Below are 27159 nucleotides of genomic sequence, written 5' to 3'. Positions count from 1 at the left end.
CTCAATAACCAGGTCATTATTTGTCCAGCATGAGGGATGTAAAAGGCAAAAGTGTGAAATCCCTCTGCACTGGAAGAGAAGAGAGATTGCTGCTGGGTTTGGGTAGGATGCACAGAGCTTGCTTCCTGCCCTGAAAGCCAGGAGTTATCGGGTTGTTCAGCCTGGGATTTTCGCAATAGTCACTGAATTTCTGCTGAAAAGAGAGTGACAGTGAGGAGGTTTGAGCTGGGATTTTTGCAACAGTCACCAACCTCCCAGGGAAATTCAGTGAGAGCTGAAGAGTTTTGATCCCTTGCATGGAAGTTGATAGCAAATTAATATGCATTTCCATGGGGGCAGGAGTAGGTCTGGGTGCCACAATCCCATAAGCTCTTTTGAAATTCACAGCCTTAAATGGTAATATTCTGATATTCCAAATATGTGGGGTTAGGTAATTTTTTCTAATTCTAAAAAATATATTAGTCATAATTTTCTTCTGCCTTTGAGTTCCTATGAGATAAAAGGAGTCTGGCTTTACAAGCAGCAAGACTTACCAAAGTAGCTCCAGAGAAGTTTTAAACCATTTTCTACAGTATTTCTGATCTTTTTTTTCCAATTTTTCTTCCTGTAAAATGTGTGCCATGCAGGATGTAGGGCCGAGGGCACTGAGATTTGCCCGGGCTGACTCTGAGGTGTCACCTGGACCCTGCCGCTCAGCCGGGTGGCACCGTCCCCAGGAGCAGCCCCAAGTGACAAGCGACCAAGGGAGGGGCTGCGGGGACAGCCGGAGGGCACACACAGCCAGACAGAGCACGGCACCGCAGAGCCCTGCTGGGCTTTCACTAGGGTGTGTCAAAATATTACAACGGGGCAGTAAAGAAGAAAACGCTTTTTTAATAAACCATGGATCGTCCCTTCATAGACCAGAAGTTTAACTGCTGTAGAGACAAGGGCTGAGTCTCCTTGTGCTTCTTCACTGGTGCCTATTTCAGCAGCCCCTTTATAGGCTGTAGGAATAACAATAACAGGAGAATTTAAGTGTTGCTACAGTGCTAATGCTTAGTACTAGGAGAAGGCGTTGATGAACAGATCTTTGCTGCTCATTTTGTGTTTGAGTCCTGCTCCCTACAACACTCTGCTCTCTCTTGCTCCCCACCCACTGCATTTAAACGAACAAACCACGTTTTCTTCATGTCATCTCCAGCCATCCCAGGAGCTTTGATCACCAAAGGAAACGTGTCAGAGCTGGCAGTGCTCTCATTCTGGGGAAAATGTTGATATTTTGGACTTATTTTTCTTGTGCATCAGAATGACAGCAAGTATTTTCAACTGGTTTAGTTTTCCAAGGAAGGAAAGCACTCTGGTCAGGATAGCTTATTTCACTTAGCTTTAACTTATCATTTGTAGGCTGACTTTATTTTTTTTTAAAGTACTTTATAACTGCCTCCTAAAAATATTAAAACAAACCTTCAAGGAAAAATTGCTTGGAGAAAAAACCACTGAAGCTGCTTATTGTGGCAGTAATCAAAAAGGACATATTAATATCTTGCTTTTATATAAAATAAAATTCACTAAAATGACCACAAAGCCACTATACATTCTTCTTAAAAAAAAAAAAAAGGCATTTTGTGTGGAAAAGCATTGTGAGCTATTTTTCATGGACAAACTGAAGCTACCAGGGACAAACACAATGTCTTTTTGCTCTCTCTCACCTCCTTATTACCAAGTTTTACTCCCAGCTGTTCTGCGGACTTCAGCTGGGTCACTGCAGACATTGGGAGCAGACAGTGTGTTAGCCCTGAACAGAGTTAGTGGAGTACCAACACCCCACTAGGGACTGTAGAAATGTGTGTCTGTAGCAGACTGGGAAGTGTCAGTCCTTTCCCTCTCACCCTTCACAGCAGCAGAACTGGTCCCACGATGCCCTGACCATTTTCCTCTATCTCCAGAAACCTCACGTGGCTTCCTTTTTATTCCCAAGTCTGGGAAACAGGGGCAGTCCAAGGGCAGCGCAATGCAGAGCCAGCAGGAGGTGCTCCTATAGCAAGGAAATCTGTCCAACAGAATAAATCCTACATCTGTGGCACCAAATTTCCCTTCTGCTATAACACAAAACACGTTTGGCATACTCAAAAAAGGGCTTTTGGCATAGCAGGGGAGCCAGTTTGGGCTCTCCTACTGCAGAAGTCTAGATGGATGCAATATTTCTCTTGTTTTTAAGTTACTGTAATCAAGCATATTGCAAAGGAGAAAAAAAATAAATGAAAATATGTTGTTAGGTTCTAGTAGACTTGCGATTTCTGAATTTCTTCTACAAATGCCCATAGAGTATTCCGTCTTTATCCTCCCAAGTCACTGAGAATAACACATCAAAGAGCATGTTTGCATTTCTATAATAGATAACAGCATTGACATAAGCTTCAGGGTTCATACAAACTATAAACTGAATTACCAATCGCCTGTCTCACATATTTATAAACTGGAAGTCAAGCCTGGAGAAAAAAATTCCAACTACAGGTGAAATAATTATTCCAAAGCTTTTAAAGAGTCACTTCTGAGGTGCAATCTGAATTCTGGGGGGTGTGAATTGTCAGTTTGGTTTGTACTATCTTCTGCTTGCATAGCAGGAGTCAAATGGTAACCTGGGCTCTGCTGATCACTGCCACAGCGAGGTTGACATCACTGTTTGAACACGAGATTTGGTAAAAGCTGCAGGTCTCTGTCTCCCCTGGCTGAGGAAGGAAGGGATTTCCTCCTGCCACGCTCTTGCATTGCCTCCAAACTCAGGAGAGCTGGCACTCCCCCAATCCCTGCTGGCCCAGAGCTTCTGCAAACCTAAAACTATTACAGACTAGGACACATCTCCTCGTGCCTTAAGGTGGATGGAGAAAATTCTCCTTCTTTCTCACACAGGGAGTACCCATTTTGGGAGAAACCCTAGTCCCCAGGTGAGGTTGCGTGTCAGTGGGACACCGCGTCTGCAGACAGCTTGAGTCATTCATGCAGCAGCTCTCTGTACAACTACATCCAGGGGTTTGTGCTATATTGTCAGAAAGGAAGGCAAAGTGAAGAGGAAAACATTGCTAAAAAGGGTTATCGTGCTTCCTCATGCAAATGTGTTGGAAGAGAAATTGAAATCCATAGGTCAATGCCCCTTTTGGAACTCCAGTCCTGGTCTGAGCTGTCAGCTCCTCACCAGAACTGCCCAAAGCAGCTCTTCTGCTGCAGCTGCTGCTCAGCATGTCCACAAGGAGAGGTAACAACAGGAGCCAGAGGAAATAACGGGATTTGAGGTGGGATGTTCTTTTCCTGGGTAGTTGGACAAAGACCAGCTGGATTCTAAGTTGGACGTGTTTGTCTCTAGACCTCACACAAAAAAGAGTAGACCCAATATTTTATATTAACTTCTCAGTAATATGTGGATCTGGAATATACAACAGCATGTAGGCATTTCAGACATGCAAAATTAGGAGACTTTAATTATTACAGTTCTGGTTTGAAAATTCAGACCTCTCTTGTTCAGGACTTAATAAACTATCTTGTCTGAAATGACTCTAATTTTTGATCTTAGAGACTTTATATTGCATCAACCCTAAGTTCTTCTCCACAATACAGACAGGAACAATCCATTTCCTTGTGGATCCCCTATTGCATTATGCAAACACTGGAAATCCATTAAATCCAATATTATTAATGACCCTGTAACTGAAATGATTACTTGGGGGCTTTTAGCCATATGACAAGAGCTTTTCTTGAATGTGTTGAGCATTTACTTTTTAAAAAAATCTTTTCTGACAGACAGGAGTGATTCCAAACAGGACCAGATGTAACATATCCAAAGTTTTGCCATGTGGTGACAAAACCAGCCTATAAAATTACCTTTTGGAGAGTCTCTTAGTCCCGTCAGCATGATCAATTCTTGTTCACTTATGACTGCACCACAGTTGGCATTAGGATTTGGGGTCAGAGCAGCAAAAGGGATTCTGGTGACAATAGCAGCATTCACGAGCTCTGTCAATGCAGCATGGTTTATTTAATTCAGCAAACACTTAGCTTTGGCGGCAGAGAGAGGCACAGCAATGTAGACAGAAATATTAAGGTAAAAGTGCAAAGAAAAAAAATTCTACTGGTTAGACCACATCCAGATTCAAAGGAAAACTGAGGGGGGAGCAAGGGAGTGTTGGGGGTTTTTTTTAATTTATTTTGTTCCTGGGTTTTTATTTTTCTGAAATAGAGTCCTGCTCTTGTGCTGCAAGAAACATGAGGTGAGGATCATTCAGTGATGAAGGCTCTGCAGCTGACAGATTACAGGACAGATTCAGCTCCCTCTCTTCAGCTGTGCTTCTCTGCAAACTGAAACACTCTCTCCTTTTTCACTTTGGATACATTATCTAAGAGGATCAATACACAGGAGTGAAGACAGCTCAGCTTTCTCAGAAACAGACACAGCACTGAAAAGACACTCCAAAGGGCCCTAAAAAGTACTTGACTCTTGAATAGGTTAGTATTTAAAACATTGGACTGTATAAGTGAAAAATGAAAAACTGTTCCAGTAGAATATGCACCAACACTTTAAAATGGAAGTTTACAAACAAGAGACCCTTTGTTCAGTGGCACCATTTCCTTTGGTGTTTGGAGGCTTTTTTGTTCCTTTTTGGCTCCAAACTGCCTCAAAGAAACTGAAAATAAATCTTGCTCCAAAATCTTGCTGAAAAAAAAATTACTTCTAGGTTGAAACACAGAAAAACCCACACAAACTTGATGGGATGATGTACTTGACCAAATCCTGTCAAACAACCTAAGAATTTGGTAGAAGTGGGGCAGATCCTCATGCACATAAAGAAAAAGGCCAACACAACCCCAAAACGTGACTGATAAATAACATGCAGGTGCAGTTACTATTGAGTGCCCCTAAAACTTCCATGTGACATTATACTCTCAGGGGTCTTACGGGTTTCTTTGCTCCAAATGGCTCACAGTTTTTCTGCACGCACTGCTCCACAGCCATCACACCTGACAGAGCTGCTTGGGCCAGATGCTGTGAAATTTGAAGGAACAAGGGCTCCACGGTACTGTAGTTGTTGTGAGGCTCCTTCAGCTTTATGGAGAGTTCTTCTCACCTTCCCCAGGACAGCATCAGCAAAGGCTCATCATGGACTGCAAATCACGTTTCTAGGCTGCATCCAGCAGAGGTGTGTTCTGAGAGAGAAGTGAATTCTGAGAGTTCAGTGAGCAGGTTTGTGTCCTTCTAACCATTTAGCTTGGTATAAGCTTTTAAAGCCTTACAAACTTAGAGAGCTGTCCTTATAGTTTTTATGTCAATTAAATAAATTCAATATTCCTGAAAAATGCCTACTGATAACACCTTCTGGTTATACTGGTGTGTCTGAATGGACAGACCTACTCACCTTTATAAAAGAGATGGTGGACTGTTTACCCCTCCTGGGCTAAACTTTCCTTACTGACACAGCCCAGCACAATAATTTGCGCAGTAGAAAATCTTTCATTGCTGAGGGAAAGCACAGCCACCACCCCAGCCCAGCTAGGTGTGCTCACATTGTCCCACAGCTACGTGGTCTAAACTCGGGCAGGGCAAGCAGGCAACAAATAAAATGTCATGGTTTGGCTGCCTCTTGCCTTTCCAGGGAGAGATTGTGGAAATAATCCTGTTGGGCACACTTCCTTGGCCTGATGGTACCCATGTCTCTGGGATCCTCCTGCCATACAGCAATTTTGAAGGAAGCTCAGCCCTCGGGTCAATCTCAAGCCATGCATTTTCCACATCACCCAGGTGATGGCTGGCATTTAAGCTCCTGACAGAAGAAAGGTGGCAGAGAAGTAAAATGTTAACTATTACACACTTACATTACACTAATGTCTACTATCAGGAAATTTGGATACTGGAACAGGCTACACATGGAGGTGGTGGAGTCACGGTCCCTGGAGGTGTTTAGGAAAAGACTGGATGTGGCACTTGGTGGCATGGCTTAGTTGACATGGTGGTGCTCAGACATAGGCTGGACTCAACCATTTCAGAGGTCTTTTCCAACACCATTTATTCTGTGGCTCTGTGGTAGGGATGGATCTCAGAATCAGTGTGAAGAGTGTTGCTGCCATTTCCTCCTCTACCACATACTAAATGGGTATTTGTGCTTTTGATGGGAGTAAGGCACAAAGGATGCTTTCCTTGCATGACAGATGACAGCCACCACAGGCAGAGCCCCTCAGCCCGGTGGGAGGATGCCTGGTGGGAGCTCTTGCAGTTGTGCAGAGCCCCACAGAGCTGACAGGCAGGCACTGGCCCAAGCACGATGGTTGTTACAGGCATCGCTCCACGCTGAGTTATATTTATCACAGGAGCCTAATTTACACAGCAGGTCAGGAGAGCTCCCTTTGAAAAGGCTAATAAGGTGCCACCTGTTTCCCAGGTCAGAGCCAGGACTTTTGAAGGCACATGTTTGACAAGCCCCAGATCAACTGAACAAAGTAACATTAACAGGGCCCCCTCCCCTGCTCAGGCACTGGGCAGGAGGCAGCTGCCCTGGTGCCAGGGGGAAATCGGGAGCAGCCCACGGGGATCCTGCAGGCTTCTCCAGCTGTGGGAACAGTCCACAGGGAGGATGTGCAGCAGTAACAAGGGAGACAAAAGTGTGACTGCGGGGACAAGGAGCTTCTGAGAGATGAGAATGAGCTGAAGGAATTCATTTCCCCAAATGAGGATAACTCAAATAAGTTCAAAGATACAAACTTCCTCCAGAGCATAAGCTTCTCTGGGGCAGAAATCTGTTAATTTGGAGAGCATACCATGTGTAACAGGGGCTGTGTGGGCAGCTCCACAAACCATGGAGTGGAGCAAGAGGGGAGACCTTCCTGCCCAAACCAGACATTCATTCACACAACATCAAATCCACAGCCCAGGTCAGGGTGTGGATGAAGTAAACCCACCTTGCTGCAGCCCTGTGCAAGAGCTTGCATAAAGCAATGGACCTGGACATCTCCAAGTGCTCCCCTGCACCCTCCCTCTGGATCCACCTCTGCAGTCTGCTTCAGTTGCTTTTTTCAGAACATCTGTAGCAGTTTCACCATTTTAATATCTACCTGCAAAACCTCCCAATGCTTTGGGTTTTAGTGAACCACAAACTACCTTAAAAAATGCAACATGAAATTAAAGAATTCACTGTTCATAGCTCCAAGTAGGGAACCAAGTAATTAATATACAGCTTAATCTACAGCTTCTGCTATCCTTATACAGCTCCAGTGCTTTGGCCTGCAGCCCCTTTGCCTTAATTGCTCTCACTAAAGATAGCACTCTTCTAATGCAAAATAATCTGGTGAATCCTGTGCCCATATCAGAGCTAAATGCACAGTGTTTAAGAGGAAGAGAACTCAAAATTAGAAGGTGTTTGTTTGCATTCAATGAAAAACTTTACTGAAATACAAAATAATATATCTTACATGAAATGAAATCCCATTAAAAGCTGATTTTTCTGGTTATTAGTATTATTCTGGTTATGGATAATATCTCATGGATGATCCTTTGCTAACTTATAATGGTGAGCCACAACCTGTCTGCATGCCAAAGATACCCTCTTTAAAGAAAAATAAATACCACAGAATGCTTCTGATCTTTCTCGTATAAAGATTTTTTTAAATGAAACACTATTTAGATGCTTCACAGCCAGCAAACATAAATAAATGTAATAAAAGTAGTCTTGGCTGTGAGAGAGGTCTGAAAAACTGAATTCCTCAAGGGACAGACAAATAAAGCAGGGAAAGTTTTATTTCATTATCAACATAAGTAGCAGCATGCATACATCAGCTGGTACCAATCTTGGTTATAGCTTGAGGCCAGTGACTGACGGCATGCTGCAAATTCAGATCCTGACTTTTCCATCACAGCATGCATTTGAGTAATTTTCTGCAGGTTTTCATTTTCCAGTCTGCACTCGTCTGCTGCATCACCTTCCGTGTGCCCAGAATGACTGCCTGCAGTTGGAGGTTCAGGGAGTTTTTAGGCTGGAAGTTGTATCCAACTGGTTGTTTCATAGACAAAATGAATTTGCTTAATCCTTTTCTGAATCCATTCATCCTGTCAGACTCCACAACATCTTGCAGCAAGAAACTTCATAATTTAATTACACATTGTTTGAAAAGGTGCTGAAGTTAGTAAAAGTTATTAAAGTCTTTTAGCCAGGAAGAGTATTATTATCTGGAGTCTCTTGTTTTGTTGAAAAGCCTTGCTGCATGGGCACGGGCTGTCGGCTCAGCTGCCGACTGGAGGCTCACCCAGACGTGCAAGTTTTGCAGCTGCTCTTTCCTTCTGACCAGCACAAAGCAGCACAGGAGGCGAGGTAGAAACAGGAGAGAAAGCACAGCTTTCTCTGGAGATGTACAGGCTCAAAGCTGATCAGTCATGGTGTAACCTGGCAGATGAGCAACAAGGGCCACAATCCAAACCCTTGCTTCCACCCTCTGCAATAGTCCAGCCAGCCTAAAGGGTCCCCCTGTCTCTTTACCCTTCTCCAGCAGGGCAGAAACCATTCTCCTCCTTACGCAGGGCTTATTTGAAGACAGCCTGAGCACCCATGCTCTGGCTGAGCTCAGCAGGAACCGCAAGCGATCTGGGTAACTCAGAGCAGCACCACAAAGGGAATTTTGGAATTTTAAGTGACACCATTCACTTACAATTTTCTCCTCTACCCCACACTGTCCTTAGTGCCACACTCATCAGCTCTTTTTCAGCACAGGGTCTCGTGTGTAGGTCCCTGCTCCAGCACAATTGTGAGTCAGGGTCTGCAGGATTTGACTGAAATCTCCTTGCATGTGATGTTCTCCTTTGACAACTTGCAGAACTTTTGCTCGCATTTCTTTACTCCCCTTCGTCTTTGAGAGTCTTTCTGAAACTCTTAATTGGAAGCCAAAATTGCCTATTTCCCCTGGATGTGGACACAAGTGGTCCATGAGACCCACTCAAAGGAAAATGGAGCTAAAGGTGAAATGACCAGATGGAATGCTCTTCATCAAAAGGTGAGCCCTAGCTGCTGTCCCTATGGGTTGTGCCTCTCTACCTTCCAGTCACCATGAAGACTTGTATTTTCAGATCATTACCAGACCTGAAACTGTGAAGCTGTGATGAAGCTGAGATCACAAGGCTCTGAACAACACCCCAGACTCCTGCAAACTCCTCTTTCTCTGGCACTTCCCTATCAAACAGTGATGCCTTTGACTGGTATTCAGCTGTTACAGTTTAATACCTCTGCTAGGCAAATTAATGGCACTTACTTCCATGGAAAGTGAGAGATGGTACAGTAAAATAAGATCCAACTCCAAATACCTTTCTCAGCAAGAAGGAAAATTCGCCACCTCGTTACTTGCCTCAAACATTTTCCCTGGGGGAGTGCCGCGTGTTTCACTGAGGCAGCAAGATCCTTGGTACAGCCTGGCTGCTGGTGCCCTCCCCATCCAGCTGCGTTTCGGCGATGGATTTGGTCAGACAAAGGTCAGGGAATTAAAAAAAAAGTAAATAGGAGTCATGTACTGCGAGCAGACATTCACTGCATTGCTGAACTGTCTTACTAACCCGGGAGTAGCCTCCCACACTCCCATGCCGTTAGTGCACAGCTGCTGCTGGAAAGTTGCCTGCAGAGCCTCTCTCCCCTCCCACCTCTTTCAAAGGACCTTGTCTGGAGCTACCAGGCTTCTGCTGGCAATATTTGTCAGGGAACAGAGGACTACTGTCACTTAAAAACAAGCAAAGGATTACAAGATGCTTTGATTTCGTTGGGAGCCCAGAAAGGGAACGATCGCCATTTCAAAAGCTAGAAGGAAACACTGGTGCACAGTCAGCTCTGCGTGTTCATTATATATTGGGCAGAACACATCAATTGGTGTATGCTGAATTCCAAAACAGGTCAAGCTAGAACCAAGCCAAGGGCTATTGTAAAAGGTTGACTGCTTTACAAAACACCTCATATACTTATGGGGCTCCAGATACTAATTTTGCACTGTACAATTAAGTACAAATAGAAATCAACATTCTCAGCACAAGGCTTCCAATGACACGTGCACAAAACCCCAGCAGAAGGCCCTGAGGGGCTTTCCCTGGTGCATCCAAGAAGTTGCAGCGTGAGACACTCACCAGCACTTCTGAGTCCAAGCTAGAGGTGCAGAAGCAGGACTCGGTTGGAGGGGCCTTTGAAAGCCTGCCCACAGACACTGCCCCTGGGTGTGGCATCCTGGCTCCCGGGGATGGAGAAAATCTCATCCGTTCTGGGACACGAATAACATTTATTTATCCAGGAGCAGAACTTCCCCCTCTTAGAAAGTAGGAAATGTTGACGTAAATGGGCAAAACTGCTACTCTGAAATTAAAACACATTTCTTCTGCTAGAATCTCACATTAATGTGGCGTCCCACAAAACTACTAAAGTTTGGATTTTCAAAGGCGCCTTCAGGGATATTTTACTCCACTCCCTTTGAACATCTCTTTGGTCCTTTCAAAAATGCCAGACTAAAAATCCCTGCTGGGGGGCAGCATGTTGCCGTGCCCTTTCCAGGTCTTACCTTTAATACAACATTAACCTCACATTTTGCATTTTTCCAAGAGTGGATTTCTGGGTTTAGTTCTGAGTCCTGCGTCCCCTTTTATCCACATGCTGTGGATTATCTGATCTGATGAGTCATCAGAAATAATCCTGCAACTGCACTGCACAATGTAAGGGTTAGTTTGCAAGCTACTTTGTGTCATCATTTATTTGAATAAACCATGCCACTTGCCCTGTATTTTATCTTGCACTTAATTTAAAAAAGAAAAAGAAGAAAAAAAAAAGAAGCCCTTAACTACTACCTATTTTAATCTCAAAATAAGATAGCAACATGTTCGTGAGATCTGAGCCACCAATGCCTTCCTCTAAACAAAAGCTCTTACAGTAAAAATGCACTGGTAAGATTTGCCCACTCAAATCTCATAAAGCCCATGTTGTTGCAAGAGCTAAGAAAACCTAGCTCTTTAAATAGAGTAATTCTGGGCTAAGAACATTAATGGCATCCGAGAACTGGAAAGCTGGATGTGTAAATTAAAAAGCAAAAAGCACATATACACTCTTAATATCCTAATACCTATTACATGTGATCTCTTTCAAAGTAGCTTTAAATGAGAAGTGCAGTTACTCTTTGATACAGCTGCTAGAAACATAGCCAGGATGCCCTTTGTTATAAATTTGAAAAATGAGCCCGTATTTCATAAAGGCTCATGGTAAATGAGTCTTCAAAACCAGAACATATTATTCCCTTTTTGGTTTTTTTCTCCATTTAAAATATAAATCTGCACCAAACACAGAATTGTTCCCTTCACTCAGCAGAATCCTCTTGACTTGACTGTTGGAAAGAATCCCTGTCAGCCACCATGACAGGAATGATCACAAGTGCAATGAGAAATCCCCTCCACACCACACCTAAGTTCCCTGAAGGCCACCAGGCACTGGCATCAGCATCATCTGGAGGCCACGGCAGGTGACCCACCCGAGGAACATAGGCCATGGAGTGTGAGCCACAGTGTCTGCAACCCAAACCTGGACCCAAACCCAAAGGTATGCCAGATATCTGGACACTGTGCTTGTAAAAGGGACTGCACCACCAAAGGGACTGTGCCTGGTACAACATAAGAGTGAGGGAGGACACTGGGTTTTTGCCCCCAAAAATCCTGATCTCTTATTTAGAGCTTTCCCTATGGCGATCATCAGAAGAGTCTCTTTAAACACAAGAATGAATTTATTCTCACAGAGTAAAAAAATGCCTTAGAAGTATTCTCCTTGCTGTAGAGGCACAGAACAGGTCCATATTTGCAAACACATCCATACAACCTGAGGCTGGGGCTGGCTCCCCAGTGATGCTGTGCAGCACTGAGATGTGCAGGACACCAGCAATAACTCTGCAGAGCCAGGGCTGATCATCACATCCGTGCTCTGGCTCTGCTCACCCCCATGTCCTGAGAAAGGAGGATTTATTTGCTTCAGAAGGAATTTGGGAATTCAGCCTATATATTCAACTCGCACATAAATCACGGGTGTTATCTAAATTGGGTGGCAAACGCAGACCCGGGGAACACGCATAATTCAATCACATTGCCTTGAAAAGGCACCGAGAAGGCTCGGTTTGGGAAACTTTAAACCCCAACATTCTTCGTTGCGCTTTGCAGTCCCGAGGGAGCGGCGAGAGCCGGGTGACGTCCCCGCAGGCCCGGGGCGGCAGGATGCGCCGGGCGGCAGCGGGGCCCCGGGGATGCCCGTGGCGCAGCCCGGCTGTGCCAGCACGGCTCGGGAAGAGGCGCCGCTGTCCCTCGGCAGCGCGGGGAGCCGCGCGGAGCGGCGTGGGCTGCCGCAAAGGGCGCCTGGCCCCCGGGCACCCTCCCCTCGGGGGACCACCCTCGGCATCGCTTCCCGGAGGGAGAAAAAACCGCGGGGGGTTTGCCTAAAAGGACTCCCTTCGAGCCTCCGGACCGGCCTCGGGGGCGGGAGAAGGGATATTTGCCGCTGGTTGCCCTTCCTCAGGCAGTACGAAGGAGTTCTGCCCCTGGCCCGGCCGCGCTCCTGGACGCGCTGTCGGGCGGCTCTTCCCGGCTTGGCTCCACAGCCCGGCGCCTTTAAACAAAAGCCTTGGTCTCTTGGTTCGTTGGTTAGTTTTTATTATTTTTTTCTTTTCCGAAAACAACTGCAACCCCCTTTTCCGAGAATATTTTTCCCCCTCCTCCCTCCCGCCGGTCCCCCCGACCACTCTGTGCTCGCCCCGCTCCCCCTTGCCTCTGACTGGCACGCGTCCAGGACGGAGGAATTTTCCTCCCCCCTCTTTTCTATTATTTATTTAATTATTTATTTAATTTTACTTTATTTCCACTGCACATTTCGGCTCCAGCTCCCCAAACTCTTTGATCTCCCCCGCTGTCTCCTTACCCGGAAGAAAACCCCGGCTCTCTCAGCTGGGAGCTCGGCGCACACGTGGGCGCCCTGGCGCGCCTCCATGCTCCTGCCAAATTTAGTCACACAAAGAGCTCGGGGGGGGAACCGGGGGGGGATGAAAGGGGCCGCCGGCGGGACATCAAAGGCGCCGCCGCCCCGCCCCACTCCCGCCCTTCCCTATATAGGGGCGCCGGCGGCGGCCCCGCTTCGCACGCCAGAGTGTCCTGTGCCTCCAGCCCTCCTTGCTGCGCCCGGAGGGGTGGGCACTGGCACCCCGGGCACCCCCGCTCAGCCCCGCTGAAGCTCCGCGGGGCTCGTCCCGCTCCCCGAGCGCTGGAGCTCAGCCCGCCCCGGGCCCGTCTGCCCGCCCCGGTGTGGCCCCGCACCCCGCCCCGAGCCCGGGCAAGCCGGGCTGGCCGTCGGGGAGTGCTCGGGGTGCGGGTCCCTTCAACGCTGAAAACGCAAAAAAACCCCAACAAATAAAAACTCCTCAACTCCCTCTGAAACGCTGAAACCCACTCAAACGACCAAAAAAAAAAAACCCCAGCAAAACCTGTCCAAAATTAAACAACAAAGAGAACAAACAACAGAAAACAGAAACAAAACCACGGGAAAATACAAACTCACGCTAAAAGCAAAAGAGGAAAAAAGAAGGAACACCTAAAGCGCAAAAATCCCCCCTACGGAAGCACCGAAGGCGCGGTAGGCGCCGCGGAGCCGGGTGCCGGGCTCGGCGCGCTCCCGGTGGCCCGGGGAGGGCGGCGGGTCCCGCCGGGGCGACAGCGGGGCCACCTGGGGCGTCCCCACACCCCGGGCCTTGCCCCCCGCCTCCGGCCGTGCCCCAAGGACTGCGAGTAAAGCGACAGCTTTGTGCTGTCTCCAGTCAAATCTGACGTTGGAGTTGACGTTTCCTGAGTTTATCTTTTTGTCGTAAATCATTACGGTTTCCACACACACATTCCCCCGCCCCGGTCCCGCCGCCCCCACCCCGGCCCTTTTTTTGCCTTCAAAATCCTTCCACCAAAAAACCGATCCGGGAAAGACTGTAGCCCACGTAAAGGCACGGCGGAGGGGCGGGGGGAGGCTGCTTTTCCAGAGGGACACGGCAATGGAACAGAGGAGTGGCCGCGCTGCCGGCTCCTGCGGCGGGGTCCCTGCCTGCTCCCGGGCCGCGCCGCCCCGTCCCGTCGGGAGAGCGGGCTGCAACGCCCAGCCTCTCAAAGAAGGGTTTTGGGTTTTTTTTTTTTTGGTTTTTTTTTTTTTTTTTTTTTTTTTCAAAGGGTGCCCAGCCTCTCAGAGAAGGTTTTTTTTTTTTTTTTTCAGAACGGGACCGTCCCGGAACAGCTTTGCCCGGCCCGGGTGTCCGGTGCCCGCCGAGCGCCAGGAAAGGGAAGAGGGGCGGGAGGGATGCGGGGATGCGCATCTCCGCTCAGGAACCATCCCCGAGTTGTCTGTCGTTTTCCAAACAACCGCTGCCCCATCGCCTCTCTGCAGCCGTCTCCAGGAGAGAGGGGGTCTCCCTGCATCTGCGGAGCGCTGCACAATTAAGCCCTTTCCCAAAAGTTACATTTCTAATTTCCTCCTTTCTCGATCATTTATTTCACGCACTTGTTCGACTTGGCAAGTCCATCCCCCGTTTCCCGCTACCTTGCTCCCTTCCTCGGGGTTTGGAGGGTCTAATTTCTCAGCTGGATTTTAATTACCCGTTCGAGGACGATTTCGCAGAGCCGCGGGCGGCGGCGCGGGCAGCCGGGCTCAGCGCGCCCGTGTCCCGGCCGGCCGTGCCGAGCCCAGCATCTGCCGAAAACGGATTGAGCATCCACATGTTCCCGTTCCTCCGGCTCCCGGCGCTTGAAGGTTTAGCAACCTGACGGGGCATGTGCAAAGCACAAAGCGCACTTTTCCGATGCCAAAATACTGGGAAGTTGTTTCCTGCAAAATGTGCGCCCATCGTGTTCGCAAAATAAAAGTTGCGGATCCTGACGTTCCCCAAGCGCAGCGCCTGCTTTTGTCTGGATGATTTTTTTTTACTGCACCCGTGCCCTGTCGCCGGGGGATGCCGGATCAGCCGGGAGCTAACGGGGCAGCGCGGCGCTGGAGGAACGGGACAGGGTGGAGGGGTGAATCCCCGTTACTGCTCTGGCTCCATTTACCGGTCCGAAACTGGGACGAGCTGAGCCCGGCGGGTTTCTCCCCGTCTCTCGGGGGCGACTACTCGTTTCTGCCGGGCACTTACTGGATTCAATGGGGATGTCTTAATTCTGCCCTTCGTCCGATGCGGGCACGGGCAGAGCCTGGTCAGCCCCTCGCACACTTCCCACACCGGAGCAGCACCATGTGGCGATGGGGAAGGCTCAACAAAGCAGCCCTAAAAAAGCAGGTCTGTCCGCCCTTCCCGGGGATGCCGCTAGTGCCTGTGCCCTCCTCGGCGGGCTCTTGGCTGCGAAGGGAGAGGAGCGGCAGTGCCCCGGCGCAGCCCCAGCGACGCGGACACGCACACACAAACGCACACGTGTGCGTGTAGGTACATACACGGACAGAGAGGCGACTCCGCGCAGCCAGAGCAAAGTTTGCCCGGGGGCAGCCCCGCACCCGCTCCCTCCCGCCCCTGCCCTCCCGCCCTCCCTCCCGGGGCTGTTTCTTCCTCGGCCCCCCGCCCCTCGCGGTGCCGCCGAGCCGAGCCCAGCCGTGCCCGGAGCCGCGGACGAAGCGGCGGACAAAGGCCCGGTGGGTGCGCGGCACGGGCAGCGCCGGCCCCTTCCCCCGGGACGCCCCCTCCCCCTGCCCGCCTCCCCCCAGCCATTTTAACTCGGTCCCGCCGGGCTGCTGGCAACTTCACTCGGAGGCGAAGTGCGGGCGGGCTCCGCTCCCCTCCGCGTCTGCTCGCCCCCGGGGTGAGCCCGGGTCCCGGGGGGATGGAGGGGGGTCGGATCTCCCGGGGGGCGGTCCCTGGCGCGGTCGGGACACGGGCGAGCATATTTCGACCTATTCCGGCCCTGCGGCGCGTCGGGGCGCGGGTCCCCGGGTCGGCGGTGTCGTGCGGAAGACGGGGTACCTCGGCCCCGAGGGGGCGGGCGGACAGGCGGGGGTCTCCGGCTGCCGAGAGCAACCCCGAGGAGTTCACGGGATTTTTTCCTTCTTCTCTCCTCCTTCTCCTCCTCTCTCCTCCTCCTCCGCCCTCCTCCTCCTCCTCCCCCCGCTGCTCCGCCCGCTCCCCTTCCCGCGGCGGGCCGGCGGCCGCAGCAGACGCCGCGCTGCCGTGAGGATGCCGCAGCTGCCGGGGGCCGGGGGCGGCGGGGGGGACCCGGAGCTCTGCGCCACCGACGAGATGATCCCCTTCAAGGACGAGGGGGACCCCCAGAAAGAGAAGATCTTCGCCGAGATCAGCCACCCCGAGGAGGAGGGCGACCTGGCCGACATCAAGTCCTCCCTGGTCAACGAGTCCGAGATCGCCCCCGGCGCCAATGGGCACGAGGTGCGCGGCCGCGGGGCTCCGGGGCTGCGCGGACGGAGGGGGCGCGGGGAGGGAGCTGCCCAGGGGCGCCGAGAAAGATTTCCCGTAAGAAAAGAAATCATTCCACCCCAAATCCTGTGTCCAGAGGTGCGCCGGGCAGAGCCCCTTCCGCGCTTCGGCCCGGGACGAGAAAGTTGCCGCGAGTTCCCCGACGGTGCGGTGGTGTTAGACCTCAAGCAGCCATGAAATTTCCTCAGTAAAATCAGCGGGGTCGGAGCGTTAGCTGTAAACTCTTTAAGGGATTTGCATAAAACTGTTAGGGAAGAAATTCCCGACTCTAAAATAACTTCGGGGCGAGCGGGGAACCTTTTAAAAATTTTTGTTTAATTTTTTTTTATTTTTTAAAACATTTCTTTTTTTTTTTTCCTTTCCTAAAAATCTGCTAAGGAGGGCAACCTGATTTTAATTATTATTTTTGTTATCTTTTTACCAAGAGCGTTTTGACCGCCAGAGCGCCAAATATTTTCCAGAAATGATCCACTTTCATTAAATGCAGGGTGCTTCTGCTAGAAATGCTTTGCAAAGCCATGCAGTTATTCACGTTGTCATAAAACAATAGTTTACACAAATGTTTTTGGTACAGTTGCCTTCCAAGCAACTTAGGAGGAAAAAGAAAGATGTTAATCTTGTGCTCTAAAATCCTTTCTTCCTTCAAGAAACTGTAGCAGTGTGTGTGATAAACGAGCATCCATACAATGACTTTTCTTCTTTTTCTTCTTTTCTGATGGTGGATTCCTTGTGGTCAGGTTTCCAGGCAGACTCAAGCACAGGATTCCTACCATGATAAAGGCAGAGAACACCCCGAGGAAGGTGAGACTCGCACGGTCCTGTCTTGCAATGTTGTCCCTCTGTGACCTGCAACGCAGTCTTCAAACTGGAACTTGGTTTCTTTTGGAAAACATAAATTTAATATCTTTTGGAGGGAAGGGATGCCAGAGTGTTTTCAAAGCGCATTTAAAAAGGAGACGAACGTGCAGCGCGTTTATCTTGAGTGACCAAATGGTATTCCAGTTGTTTAGAAACTGATAAGTAGGCCAAATGGATCTTCGCTGAAGAAGTAACTATTTTTAGGATATCACCTTAAATACATCTATGTCTTCACTCATGCAGTGTACAGTTGTGTTCAGAAACCCTCTGCTTTTCCCCATTGCCGAAGTCTGTCACTTAAATCTCCTTTTTCAAATCTAAGTATGAGCAGATCTCCTGCAGTTTTTAATGTATCAAGTGTTTAATTTCGATTGAGGAGGACAAAGGAAGTAACAACGTTAATCAAATATCATTTAGGTAGCTGGACACGCATGCATAGAATGTGTGCTGTGAAGGGTGGGAGATTATGTTTAAAATCAAATGCTTATCATCACAAGCCAAACCAGATTATAAATTCCATATAAAGACAGTTTAGTCCTGGTACTTTCCAGGACTCTGTGGCCATCTTCCTCCAAATTTGTAATTGAACAGCCTAAAAGCAATTATGTCCATGCTCATAGAATTTGGGCAGTAATGGGGAGGTGTTCACCTCTCAATAGTTTTCAGCTTTGCATCTTCTTAAACCCTCACTTTCAGGTAGTATCCTTGTCAGGGGGCATGTGGGTGGGAGACCTGTTCACCCAGTTTGCAGGACCTGGACCCAAACACTTATTTTTCCCTACCAAATAGCCTCTCACTGGGCTTCCCTCCTGACTGTAGTACCATGTGTGCCTAACAGCCTCCCTCCCAAATTGTTAGGATCTCCTTCCAAGCCACCCCCTGCCCTTTAATTGTTCCCAGTGAGCATAGTCGGAATGAATTGTTCACTGCACACAGTCTCAGCAAGAGAAGGAAATTATTATATCTAGTTATCACAGCCTTGTCCTCCCTTTCCTAACAATGATGTTGGAAACCCATACTGGCAACAATTCTGAATTGACAAATCCTAGAGGCATGTATAAAATTGGGGAAAACTGCTATGTGAGAAATGTGATGTCATTGCTGATGTGTCTACTTTGATTTCAATGAGTACTAGCAAAATTATTTATTTTGAGGCTATTCTGTATCTTAAACCTAAACTCCTCACCGAGAATACTCACTCCTTTAAGAATTTACTCTTCCTAAAAAAAAATGTTTTTACAAATTGCTTCATAAAATTTTCTGTCAGCAGTAATTTCCATGAGTAGAAATGTTCTGCACGCAGAACATTTTTATATATGCACAGTACCTGTTTGAGTGCTCTAACTCATGAGAAATGCATATGTGGGGAATAATGTAATCTTTGTTTCATCTTCTGTAGGAAAGCATCCGGACAATGGCTTATACAGCAAGGGACCATCGTACTCTGGCTATTCTGGGTATATCATGATGCCAAATATGAATAACGACCCATACATGCCTAATGGATCTCTGTCGCCACCCATCCCCAGAACAGTGAGTTATCACTTCCAAAGGCTGCTTTTGGCAAGCTGGGTTTCCTCCTGTTTGGTCTGTTTACAATGGGGTCTTTTGGGTAGCTTCAGTGACGAGGAAGGTTGAGCTTCTGCTGTTCAGAGCCTCTGTCCAGTGGAGTTTGAGAGCTCTTAGAGGTGTTGGTCGTGATCGCAGTGGAAAAGCTGAGATTAATGTCTGTGAACAGGGCTGGGGGCTTTGTGGGGGGAGCTCTGGTTTACTACTGTAGGATAATGTATGGCAGAATGATGTAAATGCTGTCTTTGTAGTGACTGGGACAGATGTGAATTTTCTGGCTTTAACTCTTCGTTTGTTGAGGAAAATCGAGGGCTGGAAGCAGAACTGCTAAAGTTACATGACAGTAAGATGAGAAGATTGGATTTTTTATTTTTTTTTTTTTTTGCTTCAGATGTGGCATTGCTTTTTGCTGATTGATATTTATTTCCACCATCAATTGGTCTGCGTGAAGGCTTTCTCTATCTGGCAACATTGCTTTGAAACATACTCTCTATCTTCAGCCAGAAATTGTGAAATAGTCGTTTAGGAATTAATATCAACCATGAGGCAGTAGTTACAGCTTTCCCTTACATTGTGGTGAGCACTGATTCTTCCAGGTTGGTCCCTCTGTTTCCATTGGTGTAGATTAATGTTTGATGGATTTAAATTTACTTTTAATTCTGGATAGTCAATTTCCATTTATTTTTGTAAGCCTCTTGGTATACACATAGAGCAATGGAGAGGAAGTGTTAAAATGAGCTGTGGAAATTATATTAGTAGAACCTGAGTGGAGTGGGAAACAATTTGCTTGTAGGCATCGTGCTGGAAAAATGCCGCTGCTGTTGTGCGTGCTGTGAGAGGAGGAGCTGATGCTGTTACTTCCCTGTGATGAAGCAGTTTTCCCTCTTACTGGCTCCTAGATTTTTCTTGGAGGTTTCTGTCATGGCATTGTTTTGCTCTCTGGCGTTCTTGGTTTTTATTCAGGACTGTGGCATTTGACTTCAAAAACAAAAGGAAGGGGGCCTGATCTGTGCTGGTAATTTGACAGCAGCGAAACGTGTTAAATTAGTGTGTATTTGGAGTCGGAGTGACAGGGTGCTTTGGCACTGCAAAACACACGGATCTGCATTTGAAAGATGCAAAAACTCATGCAATATATTGCTTTCTATAGCTGTGGGGGTTTTTTGTGTATAAATTCCAGTTCAGAGGCCTACAGCCATATAGGGTGAAGCATGATGATCACAGTCTGTTGATATTTGTTGTTGTAAACGTTGTTCTACATAAAACTGCCTTTTGGATGTATCATAGGGAAAAGCATGCAGCTTTTCAAGAGGGCATCGAGACTCAAAACTGCCCTTTGGAGGACTAGGAAACTTCAGACTTTTCTTTTTCTTTTTTTTTTTTACCCTCTCTTTGCCTTGTTGCCTTCCTAAGAAAGTCCTGAGTGCTGGTGCATGGCTTGGAACAGGAAAATCCAATTTAATTATTCACTGAGGATTTTCTCCATATATGCATGCCGTGGGGCTGCCACTCTTTACAGATCTGGCATCAATGCCCTCAGAATATCATCTTGCAGAGGCTCTTGAGGAACTGCCCTTTGTGGGTGTGGTGGAGGGGAGGAAGGGGGGAAAACGCGTCTTGTTTTTAATTGTAAAGCTGCCTGCTGAACATCTGAGGGGCTAATTTAGTTCCGCGCTGCTCTTGCATGTTACAGCAGCACCACTGTTTCAATAAAACAGTGCTGTTGCAGGGCTGCAGTGTTGACATAAGCCCGGAGTTCTTTCAGTTTAACCACAAGGCTACACGCTTGAGTTATTAAATAATTTTTTTGTTTAATTGAACTGTAATCTTTGCTAGGCTCGTTGCTGACAGTTGGGGTTTAGTGCGCGCAGGATCAGAGCGCGGCATCCCGGAGGTGCCACGCTCGCTCCTCCCGTGCCTTTCCGCGCCGCGCTCGCCTCCGAGGGGTCCCAGCCGCTGCCCTCCGGGTTTGCTCTGCCTCCCCTTCCCAGGGCCAGCAGCAGCTGAGATCGGCGAGCACTGGAGGCAGAGGTCTCCCCTGGGGTGTCTGTAGTCCCCAGCCATTTGTGCCTGGTGTGTACCTGCGCCCTGCTATTTGCATGACAAAGACGCTTGTTGTTGATGCATCTGTTGCCTGGAGGTGTTAGCCAGGATTAAAAAGGCGCCCTGGGGCGCTGAAGCTTTTTTTCCACCTTGGAAGGACCTGCTGACTGCAAACTGCCCCGGGGAAGCACCCCTGGGGAACAGCGTCCAGACACAGGGCAAGGACCATCCTTGAGAAGGGAGAGCAAAGCTTTCCTGGAAAGGGAAAAAAGTTACTTTCATCACCATATGTAGAGAGCGGGAAAAAAGCCTTTCCTTTTTTTAAAAAAGGAGAACGCTTTAAAAGCTTGCTTTGTAAAATTAAAAGTGCAAATCTGTAGTCAGACACAAATTGCCTAATAAACCATAATAATAATAAAAAAGAAGGAAGTCTAATTTCAGTGCAGCTTTTGGAAGGGAGAGGGTGTTTCAGAAGGATTCAAAATCTGCTGTTGTTAAACAGTTCTTGTCTTCCCCATTCTCCTCCTCCATTTTTTTCTTTAATTTTCTTATTTTACTGGCAACTGATTTGCTATTTCCAAGTTGTATTAGTAGGAGCAGGAGAGTGTTAATTGCAAGTTCAGGTGGGAGCCTGGTGCCGCAGTTTGTGTTGTTGTCAGATAGGTGGTGAGTGGCGAAGCTCATGCAGGAGAAGTGGCAGGTGATGGTGCCAAACCGCAGTAACACCTGGTGAATGTGCATCCTGTGTGCTCGAGATAGCTCTCGGTGGTTTCTGAGCGTCGCAGGGGTGCTGAAGATGGGAGATGGAGACAGATGTTTGTTTTCTAACGTGTGAGGGTTTTTTCCTTTGGTTAACAAGACTAGTTTTGGGGTGGCAAAGCTTTCTTGACTGTTTGATGGGAACGTGGGAACAGAGGAGGTGACTGAAGAAAGATAATTTCTTCACATTTTAAATTCATCCAGAAGATAATTTTGGTTTTATTTCTCATTCCCCATGAGTTAAACTTCCTACAGAAAGATGGGGGATTTCTGAAACCTGCCTTTTGTCTGTTGTTATGTGTTCTTGGGGTCTGGGTTTCTTTCTTCCTGGCTCTGCTGCCACTCTGTAGCAGCTGGATGTGTTAAATAGGTCGGAGGATACAATGTATAAACATTTTATGGCAACTTGCACAATGCAGCCTATCTGAAAATGACCAGGAATTCCTCCAAGAGAGTTGGATTGCTAGGAACAAAGCAGGACTAGCCCAAATTTTGGATATTCCTTGTGTGTTTCTGCATGGCAGGGGGTGTGGAGTTAGTTCCCATCCTGAAGAGCTGATGTCCCAGGAGATTCAGAGGATAATATGGGCAGAAGGAAGGATGAAATAGCAAAAGTAGAAGGTAGAAGGTAGGTAGAAACAGCAAAAAGTAGAAATAGCAAAGGAAGGTAGAAATAGCAAAAGTGAGTGGCTATGGAGCCTCAGTGAGAGGGTTTTGTTTCCCTTGCTACATCTTCTGTCCCTCTGAAAGCGGGGCTGATTCACTTGCTTGTGGGGAAATTTTGGAGCCCCAAGGGGAATATATGGAAGCTGCAGAAGGACACAAACCTGATTTTCATTGTATTGTCTTTTCCTGAGAATTTGCTTCCTCTCACTATGCAGTTGTAGGAAATTGCTGGGAGCTGTGGCCAGCTGAAACCTCCCTGGCCCAACATGAAATAAGCTTGCACAGTGCAGAAGTTGTGGCTCGGCTCCTGCTCCCATATCACCCACCAGAAACCTTTGCTCTGACTCCCAAGCTGATGTTGGAGCAGGATGCTCTAGGGCTTTAGGCAGCTGTGGTCCTGTCACAGATGTCTCTCTTCCCTTCACAACCCCAACCCGTGCCTGAGGAAATGGGGCAGCTGAGGGGCTCCACAAGCCAGAGCTGCTTATCCAACACCGAGGCTCTGCAGCTTCACCCCGCGCAGCGCGCGGCTTTGCAGTGCGGCTCAGTGATGCCGATTAACTCCTTAAATAACTTTGAAATCAAGCACAGGAGCACAAAAGCTTCCTGGCTGTATGGAAGCAGAACTTGGAGTGTTTTAGCATTTGCCCAGGGAGGAATTTTAGCACTGTTTTCTGAGGAGCTCAGTGAGTCTTGCCAAATGGCAGCGCCGGGAAGGAACAGGAGTCTGCTGAGCCCTAATAGTGGCACCTCATTGCTACAAATGTCTCTCAGCTGCTCTGACTCAAGCATTCACGGCTGGTCAGTCTAAGTTAGTCAGTCAGCCACTGTGAAACGTAAACCCAAGCCGTGAATGGTCATGGGATGAGTTTTGGTGGTGTTTTCTTTCTCCCACTTAATAAGATGGATCCTTCATTTGGAAAAGGGGCAGAAGTAGTTACCACACTGGCTCTAGGTTGTCCTAGTCTAAAGTTTGGTCTGGATGCTCCTGATCAGAGCTCCAGGCAGAGTATATAGTTAGGTATATAGTTCATTGTTACCGTGATCTTTGGCACATAGTGGTGAAGAGAACACCTTTTCAGCTTTTGCTGCCTCCTCCTTGTCACATTGGTGCAATTAGCGAATCTGTGTAATTGTGAGGAAAACAAAATGTTCTTCTGATATGTCAGTGCAGAGGCAGCAATTGTGTGTGTGTGTGGCTTGAGCAGAGGCATTATCAAAAACCCCACCCATTGCAAATCATCAAAGTTGGAGCTTTTGTATAGCAATACATGTGTGTGTTTATGTCCTAAATATCCCTTTTTTTTTCTATACATCTAGGAGCCGATTCAATATAAACTTTAAATGGTAGAGCTGCTGCTTACTTTTTAAAGTGGTTTAAGCAAAATGTCATTCCTGTCTCTTTTCCAACTTAATCCCAGCCCAGAAAAAATGTTAATAAGAATAGCTTGTTATGGGCTGCAAGTGCCAAGGAGGATATGGCTCAAGAAGAAAGCCTGAAGCTCCACAGGTTCAGGCATCAAAAGAGGAAAAGGCTTTTTCCAGATAGTTGCAGTGCTGCATGCCTGCAGGCACTGAAAAGCCTGGGTACCACAGGCCTGGCTTCTCTTGACTACTTAACTTCTGTTTATAGTTAGCGAAAATGCCTCCTGATATGGGAAGGAAATAACCCACACAAAAGCTTTTTACTGCTGCTTAATATTTCTGAAGTCCTATCAGAGGCATGTGCTTTTTTTTCTTTTTTGCTAGTAGTAAAACACCATGTCTCTCAAGAAGACAAAGAGACAAACGTGCAAGAGTCCGTTTTAATACGGACACCAAACGTTTTGCGATGTGAGGTCTGTGTGTGTGTCCTGCTGTGAGCTCCTGTGCTGCTCTCACCTGGATGGACTCTGACCCAGTGTCTGTCTGGTTCAAGGGAAGCACTGCTGGGAGCCAGGCAGTCTGTCCTTGACCTGGTCGAGTCAGGTTGTCCTCAGCTTCTGTCCCCCCTGCTGCTGCAGGGAAACTGTGTGCTGTGACAGTCCAGCTGTGCAGATATGGCTCCCATTTACCCCAAACTGCCCTGTCCAGGACAGCAGACATTTCTCTCTGAGCTGGTTTTGATTGTAAGACATGTTTGGGGTGAGGACAGTTCTCATATTGCTGTTGGGTTTGGTCCCTTTCTGCAGGACACTGGCATGCTGCTCCTGCCCCGACACTTTGGGATTAGTGTCTCTGTTGCTCTGGCCCTTCTTAAGTGTTAGATTCACTTAAGAAAATTGCACACAGAATAACTTAATCTAGCAACTCAGTGGCTTCTATTTGAGACTTGGATCTTGTGGACATGTTTATTTAGTTTGGGATTCCCACTTCAAAGGAATCTGTCCTCTCAGCAAGAAAGTGATTGAGCACTTAAATAAAAATGTATTCATTGAATCTTTGGGATTGAGCTAAAAGTGCAATAGGGAGTTAACATGTACACCAACTGTGCTAAACAGTCAGGGATTGCCTGCTCTCCTAAAGGGGAAGAAAAGGGGCCTGAACTGCCCAAGGAAAAATGGCTGGCTTTCCATGGCTTCTGATAGTGGTGCTGCTTGCTGGGGCTTCAGATGGAGGATGAAGGAACTATAATATCTTTGCCTGTGATCTTCAGAGTTACCAAATCCCTTCTGCAGAAGAGCATTTTCATGGAGCTGAAAGGTCGACTCAATGATTGTTTATTTTCTTTAAATGGCTGTGGATATAGGTAAGGTTGAGGCATAAAATCAATGGGATGAGCTTAGTCAGCAAAAATTACAAGTGTAAAGTTACGGGGCTTCGATTGAATATTTATAAAATGGGCAGCTCAACTTAAAAAGTAAGTGTTGTGCTGTCACCAGCTGTAACACATAAACCAGAGAATTGCTTTGGCTAGGAGTTATTAAGCAAGCCAGAGAGCAGTTAATTCCCAAAATCATCTGTCTATCCAAGCACTTTCAGTACTCCAGCCCCGCACTTCAAACAGTGCCGCACGAGTCAGCGGGCAGGTCTGCTTCACCCAGATCAGGGCAGGGGAGGGAGTCCCTTGGGAGCACAGGACTTCATGCAAGTGTTTGCTGAGGAGCAGGGTACATGGGCATGTGCTCGTAGTGTGAGGCAGCCCTGGTAATGCTGTTTCTGCAAAGAGCACCAGAAAGCTGCCTGTGTGGCTTTTTTTTTTTCATTTTTCCCCCCTTGCTTTCTGAGCGGGGAAGCTTTAAAATAGTTTGAAACAGGCTGGTGCTGCACATCCAGCACAGTGCCAGGCTCTGCACGTAACCAGCAGCCCTGCTCTGAGAAACCTGGAAATTGTGGGAGCTGCAACGAACCTCACAGTGTCAGCACAAGGAGTGAGATCGCATGGAATTGCAAGGCATCATGCTGAAATCTTGTGGATGCTGATGACAGCTCAGCTTCACCTTAGCTGACTTGAACGGAGGTGTGGATGGGGTTGCAGTCATTATCTAAAGAAAACTAGTCTGGAAATTGTTTGATTCATCATGTATGTTCAAAAAACAGGGAAAGGGATCATTGGGCTTTGGTTGGGCAGTTTTGTTGGCTCAGAAGTGGAGAGTGATGAACTCTGAAATGCTATCCCTGTAGGCTCTGTATTTCTGAGTGGGCATCCTAGTGACACTGGCTGCTCAGAGCTCTCTCTCTGTAACTGGTCACTTAGCCATGCTATGAGGCTCTATTTCTTCAATTTTCTGCCTTTTTCTTTGTGACCGTCTGTTGTCTCTCCACAGTTCTGGCATATCTTTTTGCCTTGATCTTTCTTCATCCCTATCAAGTCTTGCATTGGCAAGCTTTGTCTAGTGTTTCAAAACTGTCTCAGAGGTTTATCTTTGTGACCGTCTCTTGTCTCTCCACAGTTCTGGCGTATCTTTTTGCCTTGATCTTTCTTCATCCCTATCAAGTCTTGCATTGGCAAGCTTTGTCTAGCGTAAAAAAAAGTACAATGTGGAGGTGATGATTAAAGATGTCAGCACTTGTCAAACACAGACCACTGTCTGGGAGAAGGCCTTTTGCCTGCCGATGTGCTAAAACGCAGATAAACTATGTCCAGCAACGCAAATATGTTTACTTTGTTTAAATGCCGCAATCCAGTGATTTGTTGAGTGTCTCTCTGCTCTGAAGTCTGAGGTGCTGTATTGGGTTCAGGAAGCTGCAGTTATGAGTGTTCACTGTGTTTTTCCTCGCTCTTTGTTTTGCTCCCTGCCAGTCCTGTATTTCCTTCATTGCAGTTTCGTATCATTCCCTTGTGCCCTCACAGTGAGTAAGGTTCTTGCCACCAACCCATGTTGCAAAATTCCACTGTACATCTTCTTCAATTAGTTTTTACAGGCTGGCTTCATTCTCACATCTGTGTCTTCTCCTCAATTTAGGCTTTGTGGCAGCTTGTTCCATCCTTGTGGTCTGATCAGCAGCACTTCTGCATCTTAAACTGAACAAACACTTGGGTACAGAAAAGTTGAGGTGAAGCTGGAGAATAGCTGGGCTTGACCCAGTGCAGGGACCCCTCTGAACTGGGGGAGGCTGATTTCTCCCCTGAACCTCTGCATGTGAATTAGGCCCTGCCAAGTGTAAAAACTGTCCTTGTGCTCCCATCCAGATCCTCCTTTTCCAAATACAAATGTACATGCAGCTCTCGGGGAGCTTTTGGCAGTGGTGAGGGAGGTCAGGTGTGGGAGCTCAGGGTGATGGGGCAGTGAGGATCTTTAGGAAATCAGACATACATCGAACATACTGGAATACATTTTTGAAAACTCAAGCGATTAAAATAGTTTACCCCTTAGAATGCCCCTTTTT

General features: G+C 47.5%; 1 protein-coding gene across 7 annotated transcripts in view; it reads left to right on the top strand.

Moving 5' to 3' along the window:
- The first annotated feature begins 15558 nt into the window (after positions 1–15558).
- The window catches only part of LEF1 (lymphoid enhancer binding factor 1), a 74522-nt gene continuing 62921 nt past the window's right edge, over positions 15559–27159 (top strand). For 4 of the 7 annotated variants that reach the window (XM_039710718.1, XM_039710719.1, XM_039710712.1 and 1 more), the window contains exons 1-4: positions 15575–15659; positions 16176–16407; positions 17193–17256; positions 18713–18846. In XM_039710718.1, coding sequence (XP_039566652.1) covers positions 16198–16407; positions 17193–17256; positions 18713–18846 — 408 coding nt within the window. In that variant the 5' untranslated portion in view covers positions 15575–15659; positions 16176–16197. Of the gene's footprint in view, positions 15660–15756; positions 15827–16175; positions 16408–17192; positions 17257–18712; positions 18847–27159 lie in introns of those variants that run through there. The other 3 variants (XM_039710713.1, XM_039710716.1, XM_039710714.1) reach the window with 3 other exon arrangements.

The sequence above is a fragment of the Passer montanus genome, unplaced genomic scaffold (genome assembly GCF_014805655.1).
Source record: "Passer montanus isolate IOZ18808 unplaced genomic scaffold, ASM1480565v1 scaffold23, whole genome shotgun sequence".
NCBI classification, from domain to species: Eukaryota; Metazoa; Chordata; class Aves; order Passeriformes; family Passeridae; genus Passer; species Passer montanus.
This window is presented reverse-complemented; position numbering and strand designations above follow the sequence as displayed.